At 43.2% G+C, this 23945-nt stretch overlaps 1 protein-coding gene across 4 annotated transcripts in view; it reads left to right on the top strand.

Annotated features, from left to right (window-relative positions):
• FAM107B (family with sequence similarity 107 member B) overlaps nucleotides 1–23048 on the top strand; it is a 186497-nt gene extending 163449 nt beyond the window's left edge. For 2 of the 4 annotated variants that reach the window (XM_039877423.1, XM_039877425.1), the window contains 3 exons: nucleotides 12978–13161; nucleotides 19794–19944; nucleotides 20335–23048. In XM_039877423.1, the coding sequence (XP_039733357.1) occupies nucleotides 12978–13161; nucleotides 19794–19944; nucleotides 20335–20451 (452 nt within the window). In that variant the 3' untranslated portion in view covers nucleotides 20452–23048. Of the gene's footprint in view, nucleotides 1–10965; nucleotides 11096–11134; nucleotides 11155–12977; nucleotides 13162–19793; nucleotides 19945–20334 lie in introns of those variants that run through there. The other 2 variants (XM_039877424.1, XM_039877426.1) reach the window with 2 other exon arrangements.
• The last annotated feature ends 897 nt before the right edge of the window (nucleotides 23049–23945 follow it).

Raw genomic sequence — 23945 nt, 5'->3', positions numbered from 1 at the left:
CCTGATATTTTTCTTCCATTTGATACATTGTGACTATTTCCCCTTTCATTGTTTATTCTAATAATATGATTTGAAAGCTCTGTTGTTTTCCATTATTAGATAATTAATGGTTTCCTCACTATCATAGATCATAGATAAAGTATTCTTATCCGTACATTTTGTGTACATCTCTATCCCCTTGGAGTAAATTCCTGGAAGTGGAATTATCAGCTTCAAGGGTGTGTACATGTTTAAGCCTTTTGTGTGTACATGTTGACTGCCAACAAAGTCTTCAGAAAGGAAGTAGCAAAAATTTATCTTTTAATGGAGTAGTCTGAGAGTAGACACTGATTTTCTAAATGTAAAAGAACGAGGAGAAAAAACTGCCATTAATTTTACAAAACTCCTATGTATTGGGGCTTTGGTGGGAGAAGGCAAGAAGTCTGTCTGTGGATTTATAGACAAGACAAAGATAAATCAAGAAGAACTAGGTGACACTGTGGCTTGCTTTCAAGGGAGGCTTAGGATTCAGACCTGAATTAATTATGGTCACACACACGCATGCATGTGCGCACACACACACACACATACGCGGTATAGGTGATTTTATACAAGGAAGAATAAAAAGTGCTTCATTTCTATTTATCAGCTATGGTATCTTCATGATTCTTGGATGTGGTATCTAGCCCCGTGGACTTGGAGTTTTGGTTTAATAAAGTCTAGCCCACCCTCCGGTCTATGTGAACATCTGTAGCCCTGGGCCGAGCAGTTGAGACTTTCTAGGGGGACTTGGAGTGAGGGTGGCTGCCCCTGGGGAAATTCAGAGTAGATGTCATGTGGAGAAGTCTGTGGTTCCTGGGGACAGGTGAGTAGGAGTGGAAGCTGGGGTGGGCTGTGTGCGGACTGTAGGAGGAGCACCCTTCCCAGGTTCTTCTGGCCCTAATTGTGGGTCCAGAGCTCTGTAGCCCTTGGCCCTAAGCCCCTGTGGTGGTGACAGCTGATAAGCCGGATTCTTCTGTATTATCAGAATGTCAGAACTAGTAAGGGATCTCAAAGGCCATGTGGTCCAGCCTTCTCTTTTTACAGATAAGAGAGTAAATAATTCATTATGTTCAATTAAACTTCACCTCATAGGTTTTTAAAATCAGAATGTCAGCCTTGCAGCAGAAGAAGCGGCTGATTTCTCCTGCCTCATTCTTGAGGAGCTGAGTTTTTCAGAGTTGAAATAGTCGCATGATAGACAGCAAAGCAGACAGCAGGGGTGACTGTGGTGCTCTTGCTCAGCCTGGGGATGCTGAATTGATTTAAAATCAAACCTGCAGTAATCTCATCACAGAAACCTCACTGTGCCTCGCTTCCGATTGGCACACTCCTGTGGTCTCCAAACTTCAAAGTAACCTTGGACATAGGGTAGTTATTTTCTTGAGCCAGTCCCATGTTTTCTGGAATTTACACACATTAGTGCAATTGAAAAAAAAATGGTTTTCTTCTTTTAGTTAAAAAACGTGACAAATATTTCTTTGAAAAGACAGCACCTGCTCTGAACACCAACCGAGCCTTCTATCACTGGGTGACACTGTTAGGCCACAGAACACACTCCACTGGTACAATTGAGGATCCTTGAACTTCAGATCTCATCAAGCAGCTTTATGTAAGAGAGAGAGAAACCCTGAACCACTTAATGGTCATCTGTCAGATGTTACTTGATAAGTGTAATTTATCAGTCTAAGGCAATTTTAAGGCCAATGAGTTTAAGGTGATCAATTATTGGAGAAATCGGTTAATTGGACGGCATTTCAGTTGCTTAGAGGTTTGTGGAGATTAATGGGCTGCATATTAATGAAGTGCTAATTACTTCCTGGGACTATATATGCAAACCAGTGTATTCGTATTTATTTTGTACCAGACAACAATCTGAGTTACCTTTCTGTGGCGAAAGACTCCTGGCTCATACACAGCAATCAATGTTACGGACTTTTAGCGAGGGTTTTATTGGACCATCCTATTCAAGAGGGAGCATAATCTGGTTTACAGAAATGGGTGTTTAGCTCCTTGTTCTGTATCCAGAGTGGCAGGCACTGCCTCTGACTCCTTCTGAGCTTCAAGATCAAATGAGGACAGAGACTGTGTTCAAAGCACAAGTTGACCTCCCCTGTTCTTGACCCCTTCTGTAAATCTGAGCTCTATACTTGACCTTGAGTAGCAGTTGGTCAGATTTAGTGGAACAGTATGTGGAAAGCACACCACAGTGTTTCTGGGGATAAGAAATGAGTGAGTTTAATGTGAGGGGTAAGAAAACTTCCAGTTTTAAAGGAAGCAGACGGAAGTATCCTAAGAGAAGTATTACCAGTGTCCTGTGGGCATGGAAAGGAGGGAAAGCTCAAGAGGAAGCAGGAAAGGCTTCATGGAATGAGTTACTTCATCTGGGATCCTCTCATCCTTCAGCGCTTGCACCTTCCTTCGATACACTTTTGTGGAGTGCCCACAGTGTGGCACAGCATGGCGCTGGGAATGCCGTAGGGAGTAGAGCCAGGTATGTTGCTGGCTTCCTTGGAGCTCAGCCAAAGGCACTAGGAGTCGGTGGCCCCAGCTTTCTACTTGTTCTTTTGTGTCACCTAGTCACTATGTGGCTACTTCTACTTTGTGTGTGTGGCTTCGTATGAGGCATGTCTTAGAGCTGTGGGGAAGGGACTTCAGTCCGTCACAGGTCGCTTCCCTTCTGAAGGGACCACACATCTATCTGTCCTTTAGACAACATGGAGACACATGTAAAACTGACTCATGATAAGTGGTATATTCATGGAGGGAGGGAGCGTCAGGTAAAATCGTACTCAGTTGTCTGGACGGGAGGGAGATGGCGGCCGAGGGGTGTCAGGAGGACTTGTGGGGAGGTGCGCTTCACACACACGGTGGAAATTGCTCACCTAGTGGAAGGGCTAAGAACATGTGGGGCTCCAAAGGCAAGACAGACGAGCACAGAGCAAGGGACTTGTTCCTGGAGATCTGTTGTCACCGAGAGATTGAGAGGGAGAAGGACCAGGAGAGGGTTGTCCAAGGGGCTGGCTTTCAAATGGAGAAGGAGATGGACAGTGGTCTCGAATTCCAGGGAGAGGCTGATGAGATCGTACCCTAAGAAGCCAGGAGCCCTGGCAGCCCTGAGGAAAACTGCTGGATGTGGACTCTTTCGTGAGTGGGAAGTGAATGTTTGTTGCACGGGATTCGTTTTCCGTCATCTATTTCTGTTAATGATCCAGCTGTGGCTTTTTATCCTTGGCTGCCTCACAGATTACAGCCCAGTGGACAGACCTTGAGGGCCAGCGCACAGGACCTTTTATCTGCAGGAACATCTGCCCCGTAGATAGCAGTTGGTGAGGAGGGTATTTGCTGAGGCCATTCCGGGTTGAAATAAATATCTCTAGATGCGTACTTGAGCCTATCCATTTTTTTGGGAATAAGCCCACGTGCATGAGTTTGGTTGAGAAACCATTCTGCGCTTGTGCGCTTTCGATAGGACTGAGCAGGTGGGGCCATACAGAGCCGGGAAGCCAAGCAGGCCCTGACACCCTGCTGTGGGCTGCCTCCATCCAGCTGTGCTGTGTCACTTCCCACTGTGGTGATGCCAAACATCTGGTCACCCTTTCTCCTTTCAGACGTGGGCTGCTGTTGGCCAAGGCCAAGTGGAATCTTTCTTCCTATCACTCACCCTCACAGACTTAGGGTCCTGCTGTAGTCTACCAGGGATTCTAGAATCTTCCCTGGAGGCAGAGGGAGGGAACGTGCAGAATTCCTGTCTTACCTGAAGCTCTAGGACTTGGTTAGGTATCCAGGTGAAAAAATTACCAAGGATCGGCCTGCCAGGACAGGGGCGCTTAGTTGGCTAAGGGCGCTATAGGATTCTGTTCACCTCTTTAACCGTGTTCACTTCCTCTCTCCACCTAGCAACTTAGTGAATTTTTATTTGTATTAGTTTTGTTCTACCTACAGCCTTTTTTCCTTCACACTCCCAGTGTATTTTTGTTTACATTTACATTTTCTCTTTATGTTTTGTCTTCACAGTATTAGAAGTTAGCGCAAATGTCCAACTTTATAGCAAAACCAGATTACTCAAGAATTGTTTTTCCTTTTTTTTTAAATGTTTACTTTGGCTTTGAGCATATCATTGGGCAATTTTGAAAACTCCTCTTTTTAGCAAAGCATTGGACTTTTTGGGGAGCTGGAAGACAGAAGGACTTCAGTTGCAGGATTGATTTGCTGGTTTCCATGGAAAGCAACCCAAACTTCATTTATTGACCATCAGCATCACCTTTTTCTGGTCCAGCACTCGCAGGATCTAGGGTCCCCAATTTCAGTATAAGCGTACCCTGAGACCCTGCTCCCATTGTTTGCTTTCTGGATGTCTCTTGTATGAATTTGAGTAATTTTTTTGGTGAGTGTAAATGAATTCTTAATAGTATAAATTTGATTTTAAACATACAGAAACGATAAACTTTGTGTTTGGTACCATTCGAGTGAAAGGCAGAAGCAAGATATTTCAATGCCTTTTTATCTGACCTATACCCATTGCTTATCTGCCTACACTTTTTCCACAGCCATGAATTGAACATTATTCAAGACATTGTGCAAAAAGATCTTGCCTGTTTTGTATTTTGGCTTTTTGGTAGACTTGTTACCCACCAATGGGTCCTTAGTTCAGATTTCACAAGGGTCATGGGAGGTTAAGTAAATTGTGAACAGCGATAAGATTTACTTGGCGTTTGAAGAGTGAAACTTTATATCAGGCTGAACTTGGCGATGTTATGTTTTTATAGATTCCTTATATTTATATAATAGCTCTATGCTCAGAATAGTTATTTCCAACAGATCATTGAGAAATCAGCGAACATAAGTAAGAGGACCAAAGCACAGAGACTGGGAAATCATCAGGATTTTCAAGACCTTGGCGGCTCAGGCTGCAGGCTCCTCTCTCTGCTTTGGCCTTACCTCTCGGGGAGTTCCTTTCTCTCCCTCCGCTTTCTCTCTCCCTGTCCCTCTGTGTCACCCGTCTGTGCCCAAATTGGAAGAATGAGAAGAGACAGAGATCGGGTTCATCTATTAAACTTTGTCTAAACTAGCATACTTGTAATGCACGGCCATCCATTTTCAGTTTCACAGGATATTAATTAATGGGGAGTTAGGTTAGCGAATTGATTTGTTGGGACTTTTTAACTGTCTGGTTTATCAAACATCTACCGCATGGGCAGGTCCCGTGTATGGTGAGTGTCTTCTTCTGTAAGTTTTCTTTAATGCTCACAGCAGCTCTGCAAATGTAGGCATGCCAGCTCCGATTTACAGTTGAGGAAATCAAGACTCAGGTATAGTAATATGTCCAAAATCACATAACTGGTTAAGTGACATACCCAGGATTCTGATCCAGGATAGATGGTCTTTAAGCCTGGTGCTCTTCTCCATTATGCCCTGTTACTTCTCTTGGACCGAATGTGGTTTAAAATGGCTGACAAGATAAAATTGTAATAAAGTAGCAGCAGCCAGATGGTCTCTAGATAGTAAGTTTAATAGCTATTTAACATGTACCACTCCCGTTGAGTCATACTGTACATACACAGGACAGAAGCCGATACACTGATGGGTGAATTTTCAGAGTGACTACACTTATGTCACCAGAACCTGTGTCAGGACACAGAACGTTGCCAGCACCCCGGAAGCCCTCATTATCCCCGTTTATTCACTACCCACTCGCAAGATAATCATTATCTTGACATCTAACACCAAAAGCTGGTTTTGCCAGTTTTTGAACATTATATACATGGATTCATCCAGTGCGGACCCTTTTTGTCTGGCTTCTTGTGCTCTTTGGTATATTTGTGAGATTCAGCCATGCTTGCAGCTGTTGTCCATTCTTTCTCATTGCTGTGTAGTATTCCAGTGTGTCAGCACACCATGATTTACTTACCCGTCCTGCCGATAATGGACACTTGGACCGCTTCCAGTTTGGGGCTGTTATCAATAGTGCTGCTGTGAACATTCGCATATAAATATTTATGTGTTTTAAAGAAAATACGTCCTTCCCATCTTGTAGCCTCACTTTAATGTGGTCTGCAATATGTGTTCTCTTTGGGATTATTAAACTATGATTGTACGTTGTTTTCTACAATCTTTTGGAAAGCTAGAGAAAATCATCCTGTTAAAATGAAACCCAGTTCTTCCCCCCCATTAACCCAGTCCAGAGAGTGGAATGCTTAAGAGCATCCCTTTGAGATTAGACAGACCCGAGTTCAAATCCTGGGCTTGTCTTTTAGTAGCTTTGTGACCTTGGGCATCAGTAACGGTGTTATTGTGTCTAACTATTTTTATTTGTTGCCAGTGACAGTACTAGTAATGGGACATTCATTGAAGGTTTACTCTTTCAAGGCACTGCATTTGGTATGTGTTTCTCACTTCTTAATAACTCTATGAGATAATATGCCCTTCTTTTTTTGTTTTTAACTGGTGAAGAAACGTGCCAAAAGGCACACGCGCACAGTACATAAGAAAGCTGGGAATTTATACCTAGTCAGCGTGATGTGGAGCCTGCGTTGTCGAAGCTGCCTGAGCCTTCTTCGTAGACTGTAGTGGATAATAACCCTACCTCCAGTGTCACCGTGAGGAGTAAGGGATGGGCAGAAGCCTGTGTACAGCATTGAGGGTGGACATACAATACAATACAGAGAATAGATTCCTTTCACAGCGTATCTGTAATGCTTCTGCTGTGTACTTTTACTCACAGTGCTGGGGGCCCAGGGTGTGGCATCACTCACTGCTCTTCTGGGTGTCATTATGAAAAGAGACACTTAGTTATTTGTGGAGCCATCGCCACCTACTGGTTGGTCTCACCTCACCTGGGGCCAGCTTATCTTTGATATTGGCTTGTGTTCTGTCTCCCTGTTTTTTTTCTCCGTTCCCATGTTCTAAATATAAAATTATGTGTCTTTTTTTTTTTTTTGTAAAAATACATTTTTTGAGGGATGAAAACTGATGAGAAAATGAGTTTGGTATTTTCCCAAGAGCGTCACAGTTTGGCATTTGCACAGCAGCAAGTTTGCAGCTAATTCGTTGGGGTTTGGAGGTCCCGCAGTAGTGGGGCGGGGCTGGGCAGAGTTGAAACAGTCACGTTTCTGCGCTTGTGCAGATTGCTCTGGTGCGCCATCCTCCGTAAACCTTCGTTTAGGGTAGGGGCACTTGTCCAGTGCCGTTGAGTACCAGATGGTGTCACTGTCCCCTGATCCAAGACTGAATTTTAGGATCGCCTTGGGGCCAGACAAGTCAAGAGTTTGTCAGTGAAAAGCCTTTGCTGTTTGGGAGAAATTCCTGTTTTAACTCACTCTCTTAACCTGTCTCCTCATGGCCGTGGCCATCCTCCCGCCTGGGAACTGTGGTTGCTGAGGCAAATGACTGGGGACCCAGGGAGCAGAGCCTTTCTTTTCCCTTCGGGCTGACCCAGGCCTGCAATCTGAATGGGTTGTCAGAGGATTGCTGGAATCTCTTACGGACAGCCTTATTTTCAAAAGAATTCGATTATTAGTGTTTCTAGGTTCAATTAGATTTTAAATATTTAGGTAAACATGAAACTTAGAATAACCTCTAAAGCTGATTTTTAAATCTCATAGGATGAGGTTTTAAATTTTACCATTTTTATGTGCAAATATGCTGATAAACAATGGAGCTAAAATAATGTGATGGGAAACCCAGATGCAGTGCATGTTTATTAGCCCAGTTGTGAAATGTTTCTGTAGGGATGGTTATCCACCGCCGGAAAGCAATCAACACAAAACACTCTGACTAGGCACAGAGCTGGGCCCAGAGTGAACCTTTGAAATGGGAAAAAAAAAAGAACAAGGACCCCAAATCCATCCATGAGGATGGGGTTTCTTTATCTCTGGGAGAGGAGTTTAGTATTAACATCACTTGTTGATTCGCAGAACTTAAAAGCAGAATTCTAACAGGTGGCATTTTTCATTGTGTACTTTAAGTATCTGTCTAAAATGCAATTCTGCGTCATTATTCAGCTGCTTAATATCTTTCAGTGGGTCCCCTCCACCTCAGATAGGCCCCGGCCATCAGACTTGTCTGTTTTCTTGCTCTGCCCTTACAGCCTAGCTGGAGCCAGCTATTCAGAACTCTGTGTAGCACTTTTAGCACTTTGAAGGTGTGATAGACCTTTTTACACTTTCCAGAAGGTTATTCGTGTTTGTAGCACAAATGGGGCTCAGGACCATTGAATGTTACCAGTGAGAAGGCGTGTAGGTCATTTAGTCGAACTCTTACATTTTTGAAGGAACCAGGTACTAGGGAGGTGGAGGGTTGTGTACAGGTTTCCCAGGCTGTTAACTGTAAAACACGATGGTGTTGGGCACATAGTTGGGCTGACAGTAGCTTCGGTTGACAGAGTTCTCACAGGCGTGCAGGGATTAGACAGTGTATCAGCCAGTTTCAACCAGTTCTTAAAACCACACTCAGCCGATGGGAGACCTGGTGATCAGGAGGATTTTTCAGCTTTGTCCAAATGTCAAGACAGTTTTCTTTCTCTTACACTTGAGTCAACACTTGTTTCTGTTCATTGATGTAATACTTAAAAAAAAAATTACTTTATGAATCAGTCACTTGACCAGGAGAGTGACGATGACAAGAATGTCTTCATGTTTATTTCTGGAAGAATGTTTCTTGTATTAATAATAACCATGTACAAAGTGCTTTTACTTCCAGACATTTCTATTCATCTTTCCAGTCAGGCTCCTGGATTACAGTGAGGACACGGCCACCCCCCACCTCCACGTTCAGTGCTTTACCTGCTGCTGGGGTGCTGCGCAGCTCAGGGGCTCCCTCTACTGGTGGTTAAGTGTGGCTTCGTTACCTCGTTTAAGTACTGTTTATTGACCCAGACCAAGGGGTCTGAGGAATGTGAACATAAACCAGACGTGGCCTTTGCAGAGAAGAGATGATAAGATTTACATACATGTTGCTGTAATGCAAGGTGCAGCTCCACTCGTGATACTAGGAAACTGAGCAGACAATTCCGTCGATGTTCGGAGGTCAGAGAGCTTAATTGCAGCTGGGGAGTTTAGGGAAGGCCTCGTGGAGGATGTGATGTGTTTCTGGATGTGAAGGGGTGAGTGAGACTTGGCTTTGTGGCTCCCAGGGTGGGTGGGAAGAGGATCAGCACCTCGGCTGGAGGGAACGGTGCTGCCGGGGTGCTGATGGGGAGAGCAGGGAAGGGCGCAGACCTGGGAGGCAGCGAGTGCGCTTTTCCGATCAGTCAGAGGATGGGACCTGGGAGGCAGAGAGTTCCATTAGGGTCAGGGTGGCGTTTCCCAGGCCTGGTGCTGACGAGGAAGATGGTTGGCAGAGGGACGACAGGCCAAGAAGACGGTCATTTACATTTAGGTGGTTACTGCCACACGTTGGTCATCGCTCTGGCGTGGACGGTTCCTGAGAAGTGACCAGAACCAGCTCCCAGATCCTTCTCTGGCCGCCACCTCTCCCATGTGCACACAGAGTGTCAGAGGCTACTCTCGGTCAGTTCACACCCTCCTCACTAAATGACCTTTCCCGGACCTCAGTGTGGTCTAAAGCATGAGGCGTACAAGGAAAGATTCCTTCAGCCTAGTCCACGGGCGGCTTAACGTCCATGCACTTGACACAGGCCACGGGGCTTCCATGCCCCCCCTGCCCAACTCCAGCTGTGAAGAAGGGCAGACTGGTGAGAAAGAAGGAGGAAATGTTCGTGCCTTTATTTACAGCAGAACTCCAGCCACTCTGGTGTCTGCTCCTCTCCAAAAGGCGACAGACTGTGACCCGTCTGACGGCACTGGGAGGAAAGGCTTCCCAGACACTGAATCTAAAGAGACATCAGAAACAAAGACAAAACCAAGCTGGAACTTGTTTCCTAGCCTCAGACCTGAAGCCTTTCATTCTGCACACTGAAAGCTCAACCCAGGGCCCATGGCGTGTCTGTCCCCCGGCACTGACCTCCAGGAAGGACTGAGTGGGGGCGGACATCTGCGTCGCTTCTGCTTGTGGGGATAGTAGAAGTGGAGGGGCAGAGGGTGCGGGCTGGCGGGAAGAAGGCGGGCGAAGCGAGGGGCCATGGAGGTCACAGCAGTAAGACAAAGGCAAGAGTCGCCCAGGCTGTGAGCACTGCTGTGAGCACTGCTTTGGCCGTCTGGCCATCCCCACTGATGTGTCCAGCAGACATCTCAGACTCAGCCTGTCCCTAAGGGGCCTCCTGATCTTCTCTCGCATCTGCTCTGCGCACAGCCTCCCCATCTCGGCAGCACTAACCTTCTAGTTGCTCAGGCCAGGACCTTAGAGGCATCCTTGATTCCTCTGTGTCTTTCCCACTTCATCTCCAGTCTGTAAGAAAATCTCTGAGGCGTTACCTTTGAAGCACGTCCTGACGGGTGTGCTGCAGCCATCCGGTCCGAACCATCTCTCACCTGTGTCGCTGTGCTAGCTGCCTCCCTGGTCCTTCCAGCCCACTTCAGTCCATGCTAAACTCAGCTAGAGTGATCTCTTAAAAACACGAGTCAGGTCTCATTACTTTTCTGTTCAGAACCCTGAATGGCTCCCTGTTGTCCCCCATGGTAAAGGCCAGAGTCCTTACAACGGCCTTAGGTTCCCACGTCATTGGGCACCCCATCTTTCACTCCACCACCCAGCAGTTACTTCTGTGTCCTCTCTTCTCTCCAGCCACACTGGCTCCTTTGCTATTCCTTATAGCCATCAGGCTCACTCCCGCCTCATGGCCTTTGCAGGAGTGGGCTGTTCTCTCTGTCTAGAATGCTCTTTTCCTGCAAGTCCACAGCCCGCCCTCCCCAACTGTAATACTGACCTTAGGAGGCAGTGATCTGCTTTGATTTCGTGTCATGGAGATTACGCATGGTTCGGGGCCAAGAAATACATCCTTTTATGGAAGCGTATAGGCCTCCGTGTCTACTGATTAACTAGAATGAAACTGCTGTTGGCTCTTAAAAGCAGTTGGGACTGCAGAGAGATGTGTACGGTACATTTCAGATTTCAACCAAGGGCCAGCATATTAAAGTCAAGCCAGCTGTGATGGGGTCGCTGAGCCAACGTATGCGAGGTTTGTAACACTCCATTTGGTGAAGGTTGAAGGCATTCTCGTTTGAAAGATCAATGCAGGTAGCATTTAAGGAATGTTTGGTGTAATTTTTACATGTGTATTATCACTTGGTAATTTTCAGCCTTGATTATATAGTTATACCTAAAATATTTAAACGAATGACACAGCTACCATTTTCTTATTTTAGTTCACTTATTTATTCTTCGGATGTTTATCTTAACTTTTACATTAATTTTTGAAAGATTTTTTTACCAAAATATTAACCATCCTAATTTGATAGATAGAACCTAGGTTTTGAGATCAGAGGACGTTCATTTTCATTCAGTTTAGTTCGATCTTTACACTCCTGGCAGTATTAGCTTAGAAGAGTTACTTTTGTTCCTCTGTGTTTTTGACTATAAAGTGAAAATTCTAGTTTTTCTGCTCTTAGGGTTATTGCTAGAATCAGATGCCCACAGATACTGTGTCTAAAGCACTGGGTCATTGTTGGCTGTCACTTGGGCAGCATTTTCTATTGGACGCATTAGCATTTGGCAGTGTTTTGGGGCAGTTCAGAGATTCAGAAAAACATCATTAATGACTTTGAAACCAAAACTCCTGCTTGTGGCTAATGGCCACTGCACTTGTTTTATTTTTGTTGTTATTTGTATACATCTTTATTATTTCCCAGTGACCCCACCACCACCACGCCAGAGTCCATGGAGAGCACACCCCTATGTTCTCGCCTTCGTTCACCCCTGCCCTGTGTGTAAACACACACGTGTTTGCACGTATATGTTTGATTTTGTGGGCAGAAATAAAGATGAAAACTGTCTTCCATCTTGGAGCTTGTTCATGGAAGATCTCTTCACTGTTTCTGTTGAGTACAGATTTGATTTGGTTCACCGTTTAATTCAGCTTCTGTCACGTGCCACGTACTTTGCTGGACTAGGTTTTAAACTGGAAAAGAGGTGGTTTTAGCTCCTGTCAGGAATAGGCAGAATCCTGTGGTTACCCCGTGTTAGGACGCTTTCATGACAGATGTACACTTGCGCTGCTGCTGGGGCACCGAGGGACGGAGGTGACTGTTCTCTAGACTTCCGGAGCTGGGGCGAAGGGGCGGTGCTGGGCATGAGTCTGTTCACATGGGGATCACTGGTCTGTCTGACACCAGATCTCCAGCAGAGGTCTGGCCAGAGAATTAGTCAGCCTGCCCTCTGGACTTTCTAGGGAAGGACCAATGTCAAGTACTCTGTGCATGTAGTCAGGCCCTGCATCATCTGATTTTTAGTTTGGAAAATAAAGTCATCATACAGGGGTAGGGAAGCATCAAATGGCGCATCAATTATGAAATATTTGCCAGGTTTGCTTGGGGGGCAGGGTTGCAGCCTTGGGGTCAGGACCAAGAGATGTGCCTTGGGGTCTGTGGCAGTTGGATACCTGCCAGATGAACCCATGGCACAGGTTCCAGCCTGACGCTCAGCCAGACATGTTCCTCCCGGCTCTAGCCCCCAATGAGTGTTTATTTTCTCTTATCTCATTAAATGTAACATATGTTCGCAGAGCACCCACTGTGTGTGGGCTTACGCTTGTCTTTAGATGTGGTGGTGAGAAGTGTCCTGTGTGACCTGAAACGCAAAGTGATGGGTAGTGACCAGAGCCAGGCTATGGGACGCTTCGCGGTAGTCACAGGCAGCACGGAAGAAGGCGGGCATTCTTCTCTCTCCTGGGTCCCCCAGTTCCTTTCACAGAGCTTCAGAAGAGCTGTCAGTGAAGGGGTGAAGCGGACCGAGGGAGACGGCGCGTTTGGCGTGTGTGCTGCGCACAGCTGCGCTGGCCTCTGCGTTTATGCGCGACGTCTTAGCAGGACAGACCACTAATGAGTCTCGTCTTTCTGTTTCAGACAGTCCGTTCGAGGATCCCGACCTCAAGGACGCATATCTCATTCCAAGAAACATCATGGCTGAGCCAGACTATATAGAAGACGACAATCCTGAGCTAATTAGGCCCCAGAAACTTGTCAACCCCGTGAAAACGTCCCGCAACCATCAGGATCTTCACAGAGAACTTCTTATGAATCAGAAAAGGTAAGGCGGCTTCTTGAGCCAAGTTTTCCTTCGGAGGTTTCTAAGGTAACTAGGTCTAATTTGAATTATGTTTGTGTCTTGAACATGTTTGAGGCTTTCTTGTTCCTTCTAGCATCCCTGAGCCAGGCAACCCCGTCCCATTCTCTGTCCCCTTGTCAAGCGGGCACATTTTAAAATTCGGATGGAAGGGGCCGGATAGAAGGGAATGTTCTAAGCCAAAGAGAAATACATTATTTCTTAGATTTGTAAAAATTCTGAATTTTCCCCTTACATCTGGTAACATGTGGGAGTCAGATATAAATATTGCCCAGTTTAGTATTTGTTGAGTGGTAGGAAAAAATCTAGACTTCACAATAGTTAAGATCACTTTTTCTTGTATTTTTCTCAGTTTTTAAGTAACGTTTTAAATCATCCCCATCATCATTTGTATTATTATTGTTTCAGAGAGGAACAAAACATTGACCTTCTGTTTTCTTTGTAAACCATTTATTAGTCATAAACAATTTTAGATGTTAGGTTGGCATCCTCTGCTATTTAAGTGATGTTAGCCAGGTCCAATAGACGGAGAACAGAGGGCACAAAGTTGCTGTATTTATTAGGACACAAGCTTCCTGTCTTTATATCTATTAAGCTTCATTTAGAACTATTTTCAGATCTTCAGAATGCAGCCATTGATCTGAATTATGAAGCTGTCTTGGTCACTCATCTACCTACTCTTTGCTAAGCCCTGGTAGCTACCCATCAAACTGGAAGATGCGCAGACCAAGTTAAGCATTAGGGTCATGTCCTAGAGCAGCGGTCCCCAGCCTTTTTGGCACCAGGGACCAGTGTTCCTCTGAGAATCTAATGCCCAGTGATTTGAGGTGGAGCTGGGGCGGCGATGCTAGCGCTGGGGAGTGGCTGCAAATACAGATGAAGCTTCGCAATCTCATCCACTACTCACCTCTTGGTGTGCAGCTCAGTTTCTAACAGGCCCTGAACCGGTATTGGTCCATGGCCCAGGAGTTGGGGACCCCTGTTTTAGAGGGAAGGCCTAATTAAAAGTGATTTTTAAAACAATAAGGAATGTGGGGACATTTTTAGAGCAGTTCTCCTTCCCGACTATACCTCTGCCGGGACTTGTAACTCCTGTCCCAGGAACTCTTTGTAAGCACATCCTCCCTTGAGGCTGTGGGGATGTGACTCCCTCCCTCTTGGCCCCAGGACACACCAGGGTGCTGCTGGATTAATGCTTATGAAGTGAATGCATGTTCAGTCCTTTCTGAATAAGTGCTTAGTTTCTACTGGTCTTTGTCACATAAAAGAAAAAAAAAAATATGGATTTAGTGTCATCACACCCAAAGTAAAACAGGACTCCTTAATTTCCTAAATAGGCCACAGAATTTGGAGGCAATCCTGCCTGAGAAACCATGTCTGCATTTTGGTAGAAAGACCGAAAGTTTAATATGTTCCAAAACAGACTTAGCTCTACATGGTTTTCTAAACTAAATGGTTTTCTGATTCTCTTTGCCTCTTGGACCTCAGTTTTCTTACCTGTGAAGTGGAAATATGGGACCGAGTTGATCTCTTAAGAAACATTCTAGCTGAAACTGTATTTCGTTTCGTTTTGTTTTGTTTTTTCTATTATATATATGAAAAGGCTCTCAAGTCAAGGGAGTAGGCCAAGGTAACACCGAAATTGGCAGATAACTTTTCTGAATTATAGGCTACAAGTTATTCTGCAAAAATTTAATAGCCTAGGTCATATTTCTTAAAAATATATAGGTTTGTGCAATTGAATATTTCCAAATATTCTATAATAGACACTTTCTGTGAAAATAGACCACCCTTCTCTCTGTCTAGCTCTGGACCATGCCTTCTTTATACAGTCGCCCCTCAGCCAGGCCCAGATCAGCTAGTTCAGGAGGATGCTGGCATTCCCGCAGGTCCCATGGGGCAGGAAGGGTGTGGGCTTCAAGGTCAGAGAGAAATGGCTTTATGCTCTTGGACAAGTCCCCCTTCTTGAGACCTGTTTCTTCATATATAAAGTAGGAAATAAAAATATCTTTCTTATAAAAATTAAAGTAAATAATAACATGTATAAATATCTATTAAAATGCCTGGCATACAGTGCCATCTATCACTCCTTTCACTCCCCATGTAATTTCATCTGGAAATTCCTATTTCTTTCCACCCTTTTTCTCTGGAAGTTTCGGATCTGGCTTTAATGTAGAAATACATTTCTTTAAAAAGTAAGAAAGAAAAGGTAGGTTCTAAAACCTAATGAATATATGTATTTCATCCCATATCTTTAGTTTGTTTAAGGTAAAATCTTAGTTTGGTTAAGTCTTCTTATTAGAAATACAACTGGTTTTAGAGTGAACACTTCTCTTTTATTTATCTTCTATAACATATACTTTTAGAAATAGTGGGGTTTTATTTCTAAATTTTAATGCCAAATAGGAAGTATTACAATAATATATATGTTTGGTTAAAGAGTAATCACACTTAATTACTGGTTTTTACCATAATGAAAGTCTTAATTATTTTCCTGTAATTTCCCGTATTTTATTTTATTCAGTGATCTTTCTGGTAACCCAGTGCATGTTATCTTGGGGTTGCTCTAATTCGACATGTGAATAAGATAAAAATCAGGGTCACTGGCTAAGGACTCTTCTTGAGATCTCACAATAGTATTTTGGAGTAAAAAGCATGGAAATAAACATAGAATTAAAGGCAGTTTAAAGGCAGAGATGAATCCAATACAGTCATAATAAAAATGAGGAAAGGGATGGGGACATGAGAGGGAGACAGAAATGAGATCCACACAAAACGAACTTTCCACGGAGCCCTGCGCCGTTTCCCTGCATGACCGCAAATGTGGCTCAAAGCCCTGTGAGCAGTTAGTCCACAGAGTTTTTCAAGGTCCTTTTTGGAGATCATAAGATAAAAGCAAGAAGTCACTGCTTTGGCGAACAAATACTCTACTCATAGGTATTCTGAACTCTCAAATATGTAATTTTGCTCCTCTATTTGCCATCTTTTGGACCCAGCTAAATTTTAGGTTAAAAGTCTTTACCTTTTGTTCTGGTCACAGTTTGCCACTAGGACTGATATGAAGACCTTTTTCAGGTTCTCATTTTCAATAGGTATTTCCAATGGCATAAAAAGGCAGATTTCAAGAGGCAAGTTTTTTTTGTTTTTTTTTTTGTTTTTTGTTTTTTTACTTCGAAAGATCAATGTTTAAGTGGTCTTAAAAAGTAAAAGTGTTTTTAACATAATTTACAGAGATTCTAACTTCTTTACAGAGAGTACTCTTTGAGAGCAAATATAGAATATTCAGGTATTCAAACGCATTCCTAGAACTGGCTCTTTGGCTTGTACATTTCAGTCAATGGTTTCTAGTTCCCTGAGTTTTTAGTTGATCTTCATTTGGCCTACTTTGCTGGACAAATATTTTCTCAATAAATACTAGTTGCTGTAGAACATGGAAAAACATGGGAAATTGTGATAGATGTATTTGCATTTGAATCCACTCAGGTAGAAATGGTTCAGGCAAAAATGTAGACAACATAGGCCAGACCGGAAAATTCCAAGGTTGGAGATAAAGGGCTTGAAATCCAAATGCGCCCTTACTCTCCACGCGAAGAAACGAAGTAGGCCAGATGTTCGGCTGTGTGCCAGGGGAGCATGTTCTGTCAGGATCTGAGCCAGCCTCGCCTCTGGCTCAGCTCTCCCAGGTGAGGGGGCGGTTTCACTTTTATAGGTTCAAGTACGTCTGGAATGGAGGTGGAGGCAGAGTGATGCGGACCCTTCCAGTCCACTCTGGGGTGTATTCAGTGGATTATGTGAAAGGTGAAATGTACCTTTAGAAGTCGTCTGTACATTTCATCACTGGTGGTAGAAATATAAAGTCTTGCATCTTTTTTGGAGGGCAGTTGGCAATACACACATCAAATACAAAATGTGCAGAGGCTTAGCCAGCAATTCTGTGAATGCAGCCAACAAACATTTTTATGAGTGCAATTATGAATGTATAAGGAAGTTCACTGCCACGTTACTTTTATTAGGGAACAATTGGAAGTGACCTGAATGCCTATCAGAGTGGGAGTGGCAAGGTCACGGCGCTTTCGTGCTGTGCCGCCTAGTGCAGATAGTAAGAATGAAAAAGAGCGTTTGTTGAAGACACAGACAGTGTGGAGAAGTCTAGACAACACCCTAGTCCCAGCGGGCAGGGCCTCTACCTCGTTTAGCTTTCAGGGCCACCGGTCACATAGGATACAATATAAGTGGTCCTCTCAAGCTCTGTTTACCAGGGAGAATTTCGGTGTGCTTTCACTTTTTTACACGTATGTACATGTTACCTAATCTATTTTTTTTTTTTTTTGCAGGGAGCACTTATTAATTTAAAAAACTGGCTTGGCCCACTATCATAGTCACAGCAAGGAGGCCTAGGGTCAGCTGTTTGTCTTGAGTAGTACAAAGCCATCAGGACTTGAGCACCTGTCAGTCCTAAAGAGATTGAGAGTACTCGTTAATTATACATATCAACTATTAAAGAAAATCAACCGTTGTCATGCACAGAACAGTATTGTAGTTTTGATGAAATTCGGGGACGCTCATTTCCGTCTGTCTGTGCTCTCTGCAGTCTGACCCAGTTTTAGACTCAGAATCATACAGGCAGTGCTCGTGTGATTTTCCGTTCAGCCCAGAAAGTTAAGTGATCCACTACAATAAAATATTAACCAAATGTGTATGACTTCTCTACTGTTATAAGTGAAGAACATTTATCATGTAAGCACCATTTCCTGAGCTTTCTGTTACTAAATATTTTATCTTACTGCTATCATTGTGTAAAATCTTTGAATAGAAAATGAATACTGTACATTAGTTAAACCCATTCATATGTCACGATAGAATGTCAGCTTAGTGTGTCATGTATCAAAGTTTGTTCAGTAGCTTTTGTAGAATCCTGAAGAATTTAATAACAGTTGAGGTTAATTTTGCCAGTGAAAAATAGGGAAAGAAAAATGTTTGAAATTTAAATTATGCAGCTAGCTAACTCCTTAATCCTAAAATTTAAATCCCTTAATTCTGTCCATATTGCCATACTGAGGTTTTTTAATAGTCATACAAGCGCGTGGGTCTTTACTTAGATTATTTACAAATTTTCCTGTGTTCAATGACACTTAGGTTGATTGTCAACAAAATACCATCAGCAACTTTTATTGTGCTGATTAAAGATTTAATTTCCAGGATAGCCTGTCTATATTTTTGTCCCTCCCCCCATGCAGTCTTATTAATTTTGAAACCATAATTAGATCACAGAAGTAGCCCATCTCTTTTGTTTCACTGGAAATTTGACTGAATTTAATATTTTTCCTTTTTTCTTTTTTTTAAACCAAAAATTTTGCTAATGAAAATTGGCAAAGTAGAGACATGTTATTTTGACTATGTGTCCTTTATCTTAAACGACATATTATACTGATCTTTATTCTGTAAACAGCTGAAAAAATTATTGTGATTTAAAAAAATACAAAGCTAGGAGTGACGCCAGAATTTTTTAAAGATTATAACTCAGTAAATGAGGAAGTGTGATATTGAGAATTAGTTTACAGATGTGATAGTGTGAACTTAAAAGAGGCTGAGACGAGTGTGAGGTTGAGATTCTTACAACCAGAGCACACATTTTGGAAATTATTTAACAGTTATTCAGGTAACTCTGTGTTGATTAGTTAGTTCCATTACTTGATTAAAGCACTTTAGAGAATCACCACCGAGGTAGATGCCCCTGATCTACAGACTAGCAGTTGTCATCGGCGGGAAGGTGCGTAGGCCCCTCAGTCCGAGGCTGATTCAGTGGTGCTTGTTTCCCGCAGCCTAGCAAAGCGTGAGTCGAAGAGATGGCTGCCTAATTTATCCCTCAGGAATGTAGAACTTCCCTGGAGCCTGACTTCGTGCATTGTCATTAGTCACCTACACATCTGAAATGGTTGAGCTGCAGGGAGCACTGGGCCAGGACTCAGGGGGTCAGAGTTGTCCGTGACTGTGACCCCAGTAGTGATGAAACCTTGGATGTGCCTTTAGATGTGCACGAACCGTCTTACACATCTGAAACTTTGGATTTTGAACGGACTAGCTTCTCTCTAGGCTACCTTTAGCGCAGGCGTCCAGGGCTGGATCTTAGGGAGCTTTCCCTAAAACTCCAGGTGGAGCCATCTCACCTCCCTCTCATCTCCGTCATCACCATCTCATCTTCATCTCCATCTCAGTGTCTCTGTGTCCATCATCTCCATCTCCATCTCCATTGTGGGTCATCATCACACCCATCAAATGAGCATGCCTTTCTCCACCTTCCCTAGCCCATCTCGCCCTCCCTGGCATCCTTCGCATAGCCTAGTATCTGGCACACAGTAGCTGCTCAGTACAATTTTATCCAGTGAATGGATTTTGCTCACTCTTGGAAGACCCTTCCTTTCATGCTCATGAATTTCCGAGACCACCAGTGTTGACTGTTCACTAACTAGTAGTAGGCATCGCAGTCCTGCTCGTTTAGTAGACTCCTTTTCTGTGACCGATGCCTTAAATTTCTATTTATGATAGATGTGTTGATTAGATTAAAACTTTTAAATTTTGTTCACGTTTTGTTTCAGGGGTCTTGCCCCTCAGAATAAGCCAGAACTGCAGAAGGTGATGGAAAAGAGAAAACGAGATCAAGTCATAAAGCAGAAGGAAGAAGAAGCACAAAAGAAGAAATCTGACTTGGAAATAGAACTATTAAAACGGCAGCAGAAGTTGGAGCAGGTAGGGGTTACTGGGGTGAAAGTGGTCCTTTGTTATTGAGATACATTTGACATACAAATATATGTATGTGTTGAGAGTTCAAAAATGCGTGAATTTCAGCTTCGCTGAGACCACAGGGCAACTGCGTGTTGATCTCAGGATCTTATTTCCTGAGCCTTGGTTTTTAGATTCTCATGATCTCTTGGTGTTGCTCACATGACAACCCATCGGTTGTTGCTAGTGTGCAGTTACCCCAGGACATATATACACGTATTCTTTTTAAAAACAACTCGAGACCAGAAGAGAATTTCTTCCATTGGGAAATAGTTTTAGGCACTTTGGAAAAGGGAGGAATGTTTTGAAAAGCCTCTCAGTTTGTAAATAACTTTCCTGTTTCTGAATTTTATGTAGCTTGAACTTGAGAAGCAGAAATTGCAAGAAGAGCAAGAAAACGCCCCGGAGTTTGTGAAGGTTAAAGGCAACCTTAGGAGAACAGGCCAAGAAGTGGCCCAAGCACAGGAGTCATAGGCCAGCGCCTCAGAGACAGCGCGCCCTCCCCCACGCCCTGAGCCGTGAGCAGGCACCTCCCCACTGCAGAGCCCCTGGGAGAGTCCCCTCCAGCAGAGAACTGCTGCTTAAAACGCTTGGCCTGGGTTCACCCGTGGTCCAGTCCGGGTGCATCAACTACCTGTGGCTGCTGCAGTTCCTGTTCGCCAAACAGAGGACGTTGACCAGTGCTCACGTTGGGATAATGAACCTGTGTTCAAAGACCTAAAAAAAACAACAAAACAGGAAGAGGGCACTGGAATAAATTCTCGAGAGTTGCACTACTTGGTTTTTCTTCCAGTCCAAGTTTAGTGGGGGCACAGAGCCTTTTTTCTTTTAAAATCTAAAGAGAAATGAGTTTTATTCTTTTTTGAGTCATCTGTTAGATAATTTAGATAACACAGAAATGCGTTTGGTATGTTACATCCAGTATTTGTCAATTCTATTTTGAGAACCCCCAAATTTTCTTGTTTAAAATATCCTTTCACCCATGTTAGGGTTCACACCCAAGACGTTGATATGGAGCACAGTTATTACTTTTGTTGACATCAGTAGGGCGAGAAGGTTTAAAAACATGTGAACAAAAACACGTTGACAAAAATATGTAAATGTCCATCTTGATCTTATTTTAATTCCTTTTGGTTATGCTCCATGGTAACATTCAAGTTCAGAGACGGCACATAATAAAGATCCAGTCGTTGCGTTAATAACTTAGGGTTTTTGACATTTTAAAAATTTCTTGCTGAGCTAGTCCTTTTATCTGAAACAATCTCCCCATCCTTCAGAGAATAAAAACTAGTCCATGGAACCCAAATTCAATGTCAAAAGTAGAGGATTCAAACCTTTGATCCCTCCTAAGAGCAGTGTGGGGGACATTCCCACTGGGAGCGGGGCGAGGAGTTCTTCGGGTATTTTAATGTGAAGCACATGTAGATTGGTCTCAAGGAGCCCTAGTTGGAAGATTCATAGCATCTGTCCATGTTGAATATTATTAGAATCCACGCTTTGAAAATTTCTGGGTAATGGTCACCTTCTTATTGCCTTTTTTTTTTTTCTTGTGAAGAAAGACTCGATCTCCACTCTCTTAGTTACAGTGATGCTGTCGATAACAGGGACGTCGATGACTGCTGTGCTGCATCTCAGGAAACCAGAAGCAAAGGGGGAAGCTGCTCAGGTTTCGCGCTCTAGCTAGCGCTCCTGCGAGGGAAGCCCGAGCCGTCAGTAAGAGCAAAGCCGTTGCGCAGAATCCCCTTCTGCTGCTGGTGTGGGACCTTCGATTTGGGGTGGTCTGGAAGAGTGTGTGTAGAGTCAGCACGTCCTCCCTCGGGACGATGCAGCCGGTCATTTCTGCACTGAAAACTCCTCTAAAGGCTCATGGGAAGCTGGATCCCAAGCTTTTGAATCCTTAATAAGCATAGTAGAAATTGGCTTTCTGCAGGAATGCTTTAGTTATTATAGTTGACCATTAGATTCGCATTCAGTCCTCATGTGAGCAAGGTAAAAGTAAACGCGGTGGTCATGTGCCGCTGGCTAGAGAACGTGTGGATTACACCTGGAGTGGATTATCTCTCTCATCATCACCAAGTGTTATCTGAATAAAATAGGAGGAGGTACTTAAGATAAAATGTTGCTGTATAATAGTGTGCTTTCGAAAGATGGAATAGTAACTTTTTTCCATCATTTTTCTTTTTGAGAGAAGAAAGTATGTTAACTGATCATCTTGAAAATACCTTTCTGATTGCACATTGACTGGAGTTCTTTCTTTGTGTACATGGACTAGTGTGATTTGTAAAATGAAGTTTCAGGACTGGCACATACATAGCCTTTAATCTAACTACACATAAGATCTTTAGGTTCTATAGATTCTGTGTCCTTGAAGCAATTCTGTCTTTAGATAAAATTCTCAAGGGCCCTGACAGCCTCCTTTACAAGTAAGGACCAATTCTGTTCCTAGAACTTACCTAAGATTCATTTTTCAATGGGAAACAAATTACAAAAATATTTCCCTCTCAATCTCACAGATCTGCAGAATTATTTGTAGCAAGTAGTACAAGGTCTGGCCAAAAGACAACTTGTAAATAGGGTACAGTGATGTCTTACGCCTAATTAGGGAGGGCGTGGGAGAAGAAGCTCCTGGAAGTCGTTAGATCCGCCGGGCTCACAGGCCTGAGTTTAAAAAGGCGCCAGTCTCCCCCCACAGTTTAATACTGTACAGTCCGGACCCCCGGGACTTGTGAACATCCAAGCAGTTTTGTGCTCTGAGCCACTTTTTGATAAAAATGGCTCCATTTTTCCACTCTGTGGTTTTCTTAAAATAGTTGTTTTATAGTCTCCTAGTAGTAGTGTTGCTTTCTAAGCTATAACAGTTGACTTTATTCTTCTACTCTGAAAAATCTTGACTTGTTTGAGTGTATATAATATATATAAAAGGAGCCTTAATGGATTTGTTTTCATAATTTAATATTTTTTTGTATTTGCTCTTGTATAATTGTTTTTAACAGAAGGTATTACAGAATTGAGGATGGAATTCTTAGAACCAAAGTTATTCTTAATAAAAATTGCCACACGCTTGGATCATACAGCTGTGTTTGATCTGGTTGAGTTGAACGTCTGGGACTGAAGGGTGGGGGTGGGGGCTGCGTTCAGTTCAAGGACTAGAAGGTGGTTCTAGGATCTCTCTTAGTGACCGTCCTTCTGAACAACCTTCTCCCTAAATCAGGTAAGTCCTTTTGCTTTGTGTCAGTCAAAACAATTTATTATGTTAAACAAATTCACGTTAAGGTATTATGCTACACGTTGTATAGAATATGTGCTATTTTAGCAGCAGCCGTCAGTCCAGATCAAAGTATTCTGCATTTTAGATAGCTTGGTAGGACAGTGGGAGATATTTTTTAGGAAGGGCCATTTTTTAGTGCTCGTGAGCTAGTACATATGGCATATCTTAAGTGTGACCATAAAATTATTTCGCTTATGCAACTAAGTTAATGTTGGCCTCAAAAAAGTTACTTTGGGAAGCTGTACACACGATCACATTGCACTTACTGGTTAAATTAGTTTGGAAGTTCCAGTCTCTTTACTTTTCCAACCCAAGTTATTATTCAACTTAATCACCCAATGCCTAGCGTCTTTGGACTCTTGAAAATCAAATCTATTCAGGGCAGTGAACATTTGCTATATCTAAGGCCAGTGCAGAGGGTGGGTTTCAAACAATGATTCCAACAGTAGCTGCATCCCTAGAATAACTAGGCAGTTTCCCAAGGTGACAGTTTTCAGGCTGTCCACTTCACTGGACCACTATATGTTTATTTGTTTCTTGTAGGAATAGATTTGAAGGAAGACAGGGCAATTCATGTGTTTGGTAAGACCTAACATGCTATTGTACAGCTAAAAAAAAGTATTAGAATACTATTGGGCTTACCTTACTAGTATTAGAGAAACAAATAGTTTTCTTTCTAAGGCCGTAGGGCAAATGAAAT

Source organism: Pteropus medius, unplaced genomic scaffold, assembly GCF_902729225.1.
Source record: "Pteropus medius unplaced genomic scaffold, Ma_sr-lr_union100, whole genome shotgun sequence".
Taxonomy (NCBI): Eukaryota; Metazoa; Chordata; class Mammalia; order Chiroptera; family Pteropodidae; genus Pteropus; species Pteropus medius.
The sequence above is the reverse complement of the archived record's forward strand: the minus strand, read 5'-3'. Positions and strand labels throughout refer to the sequence as shown.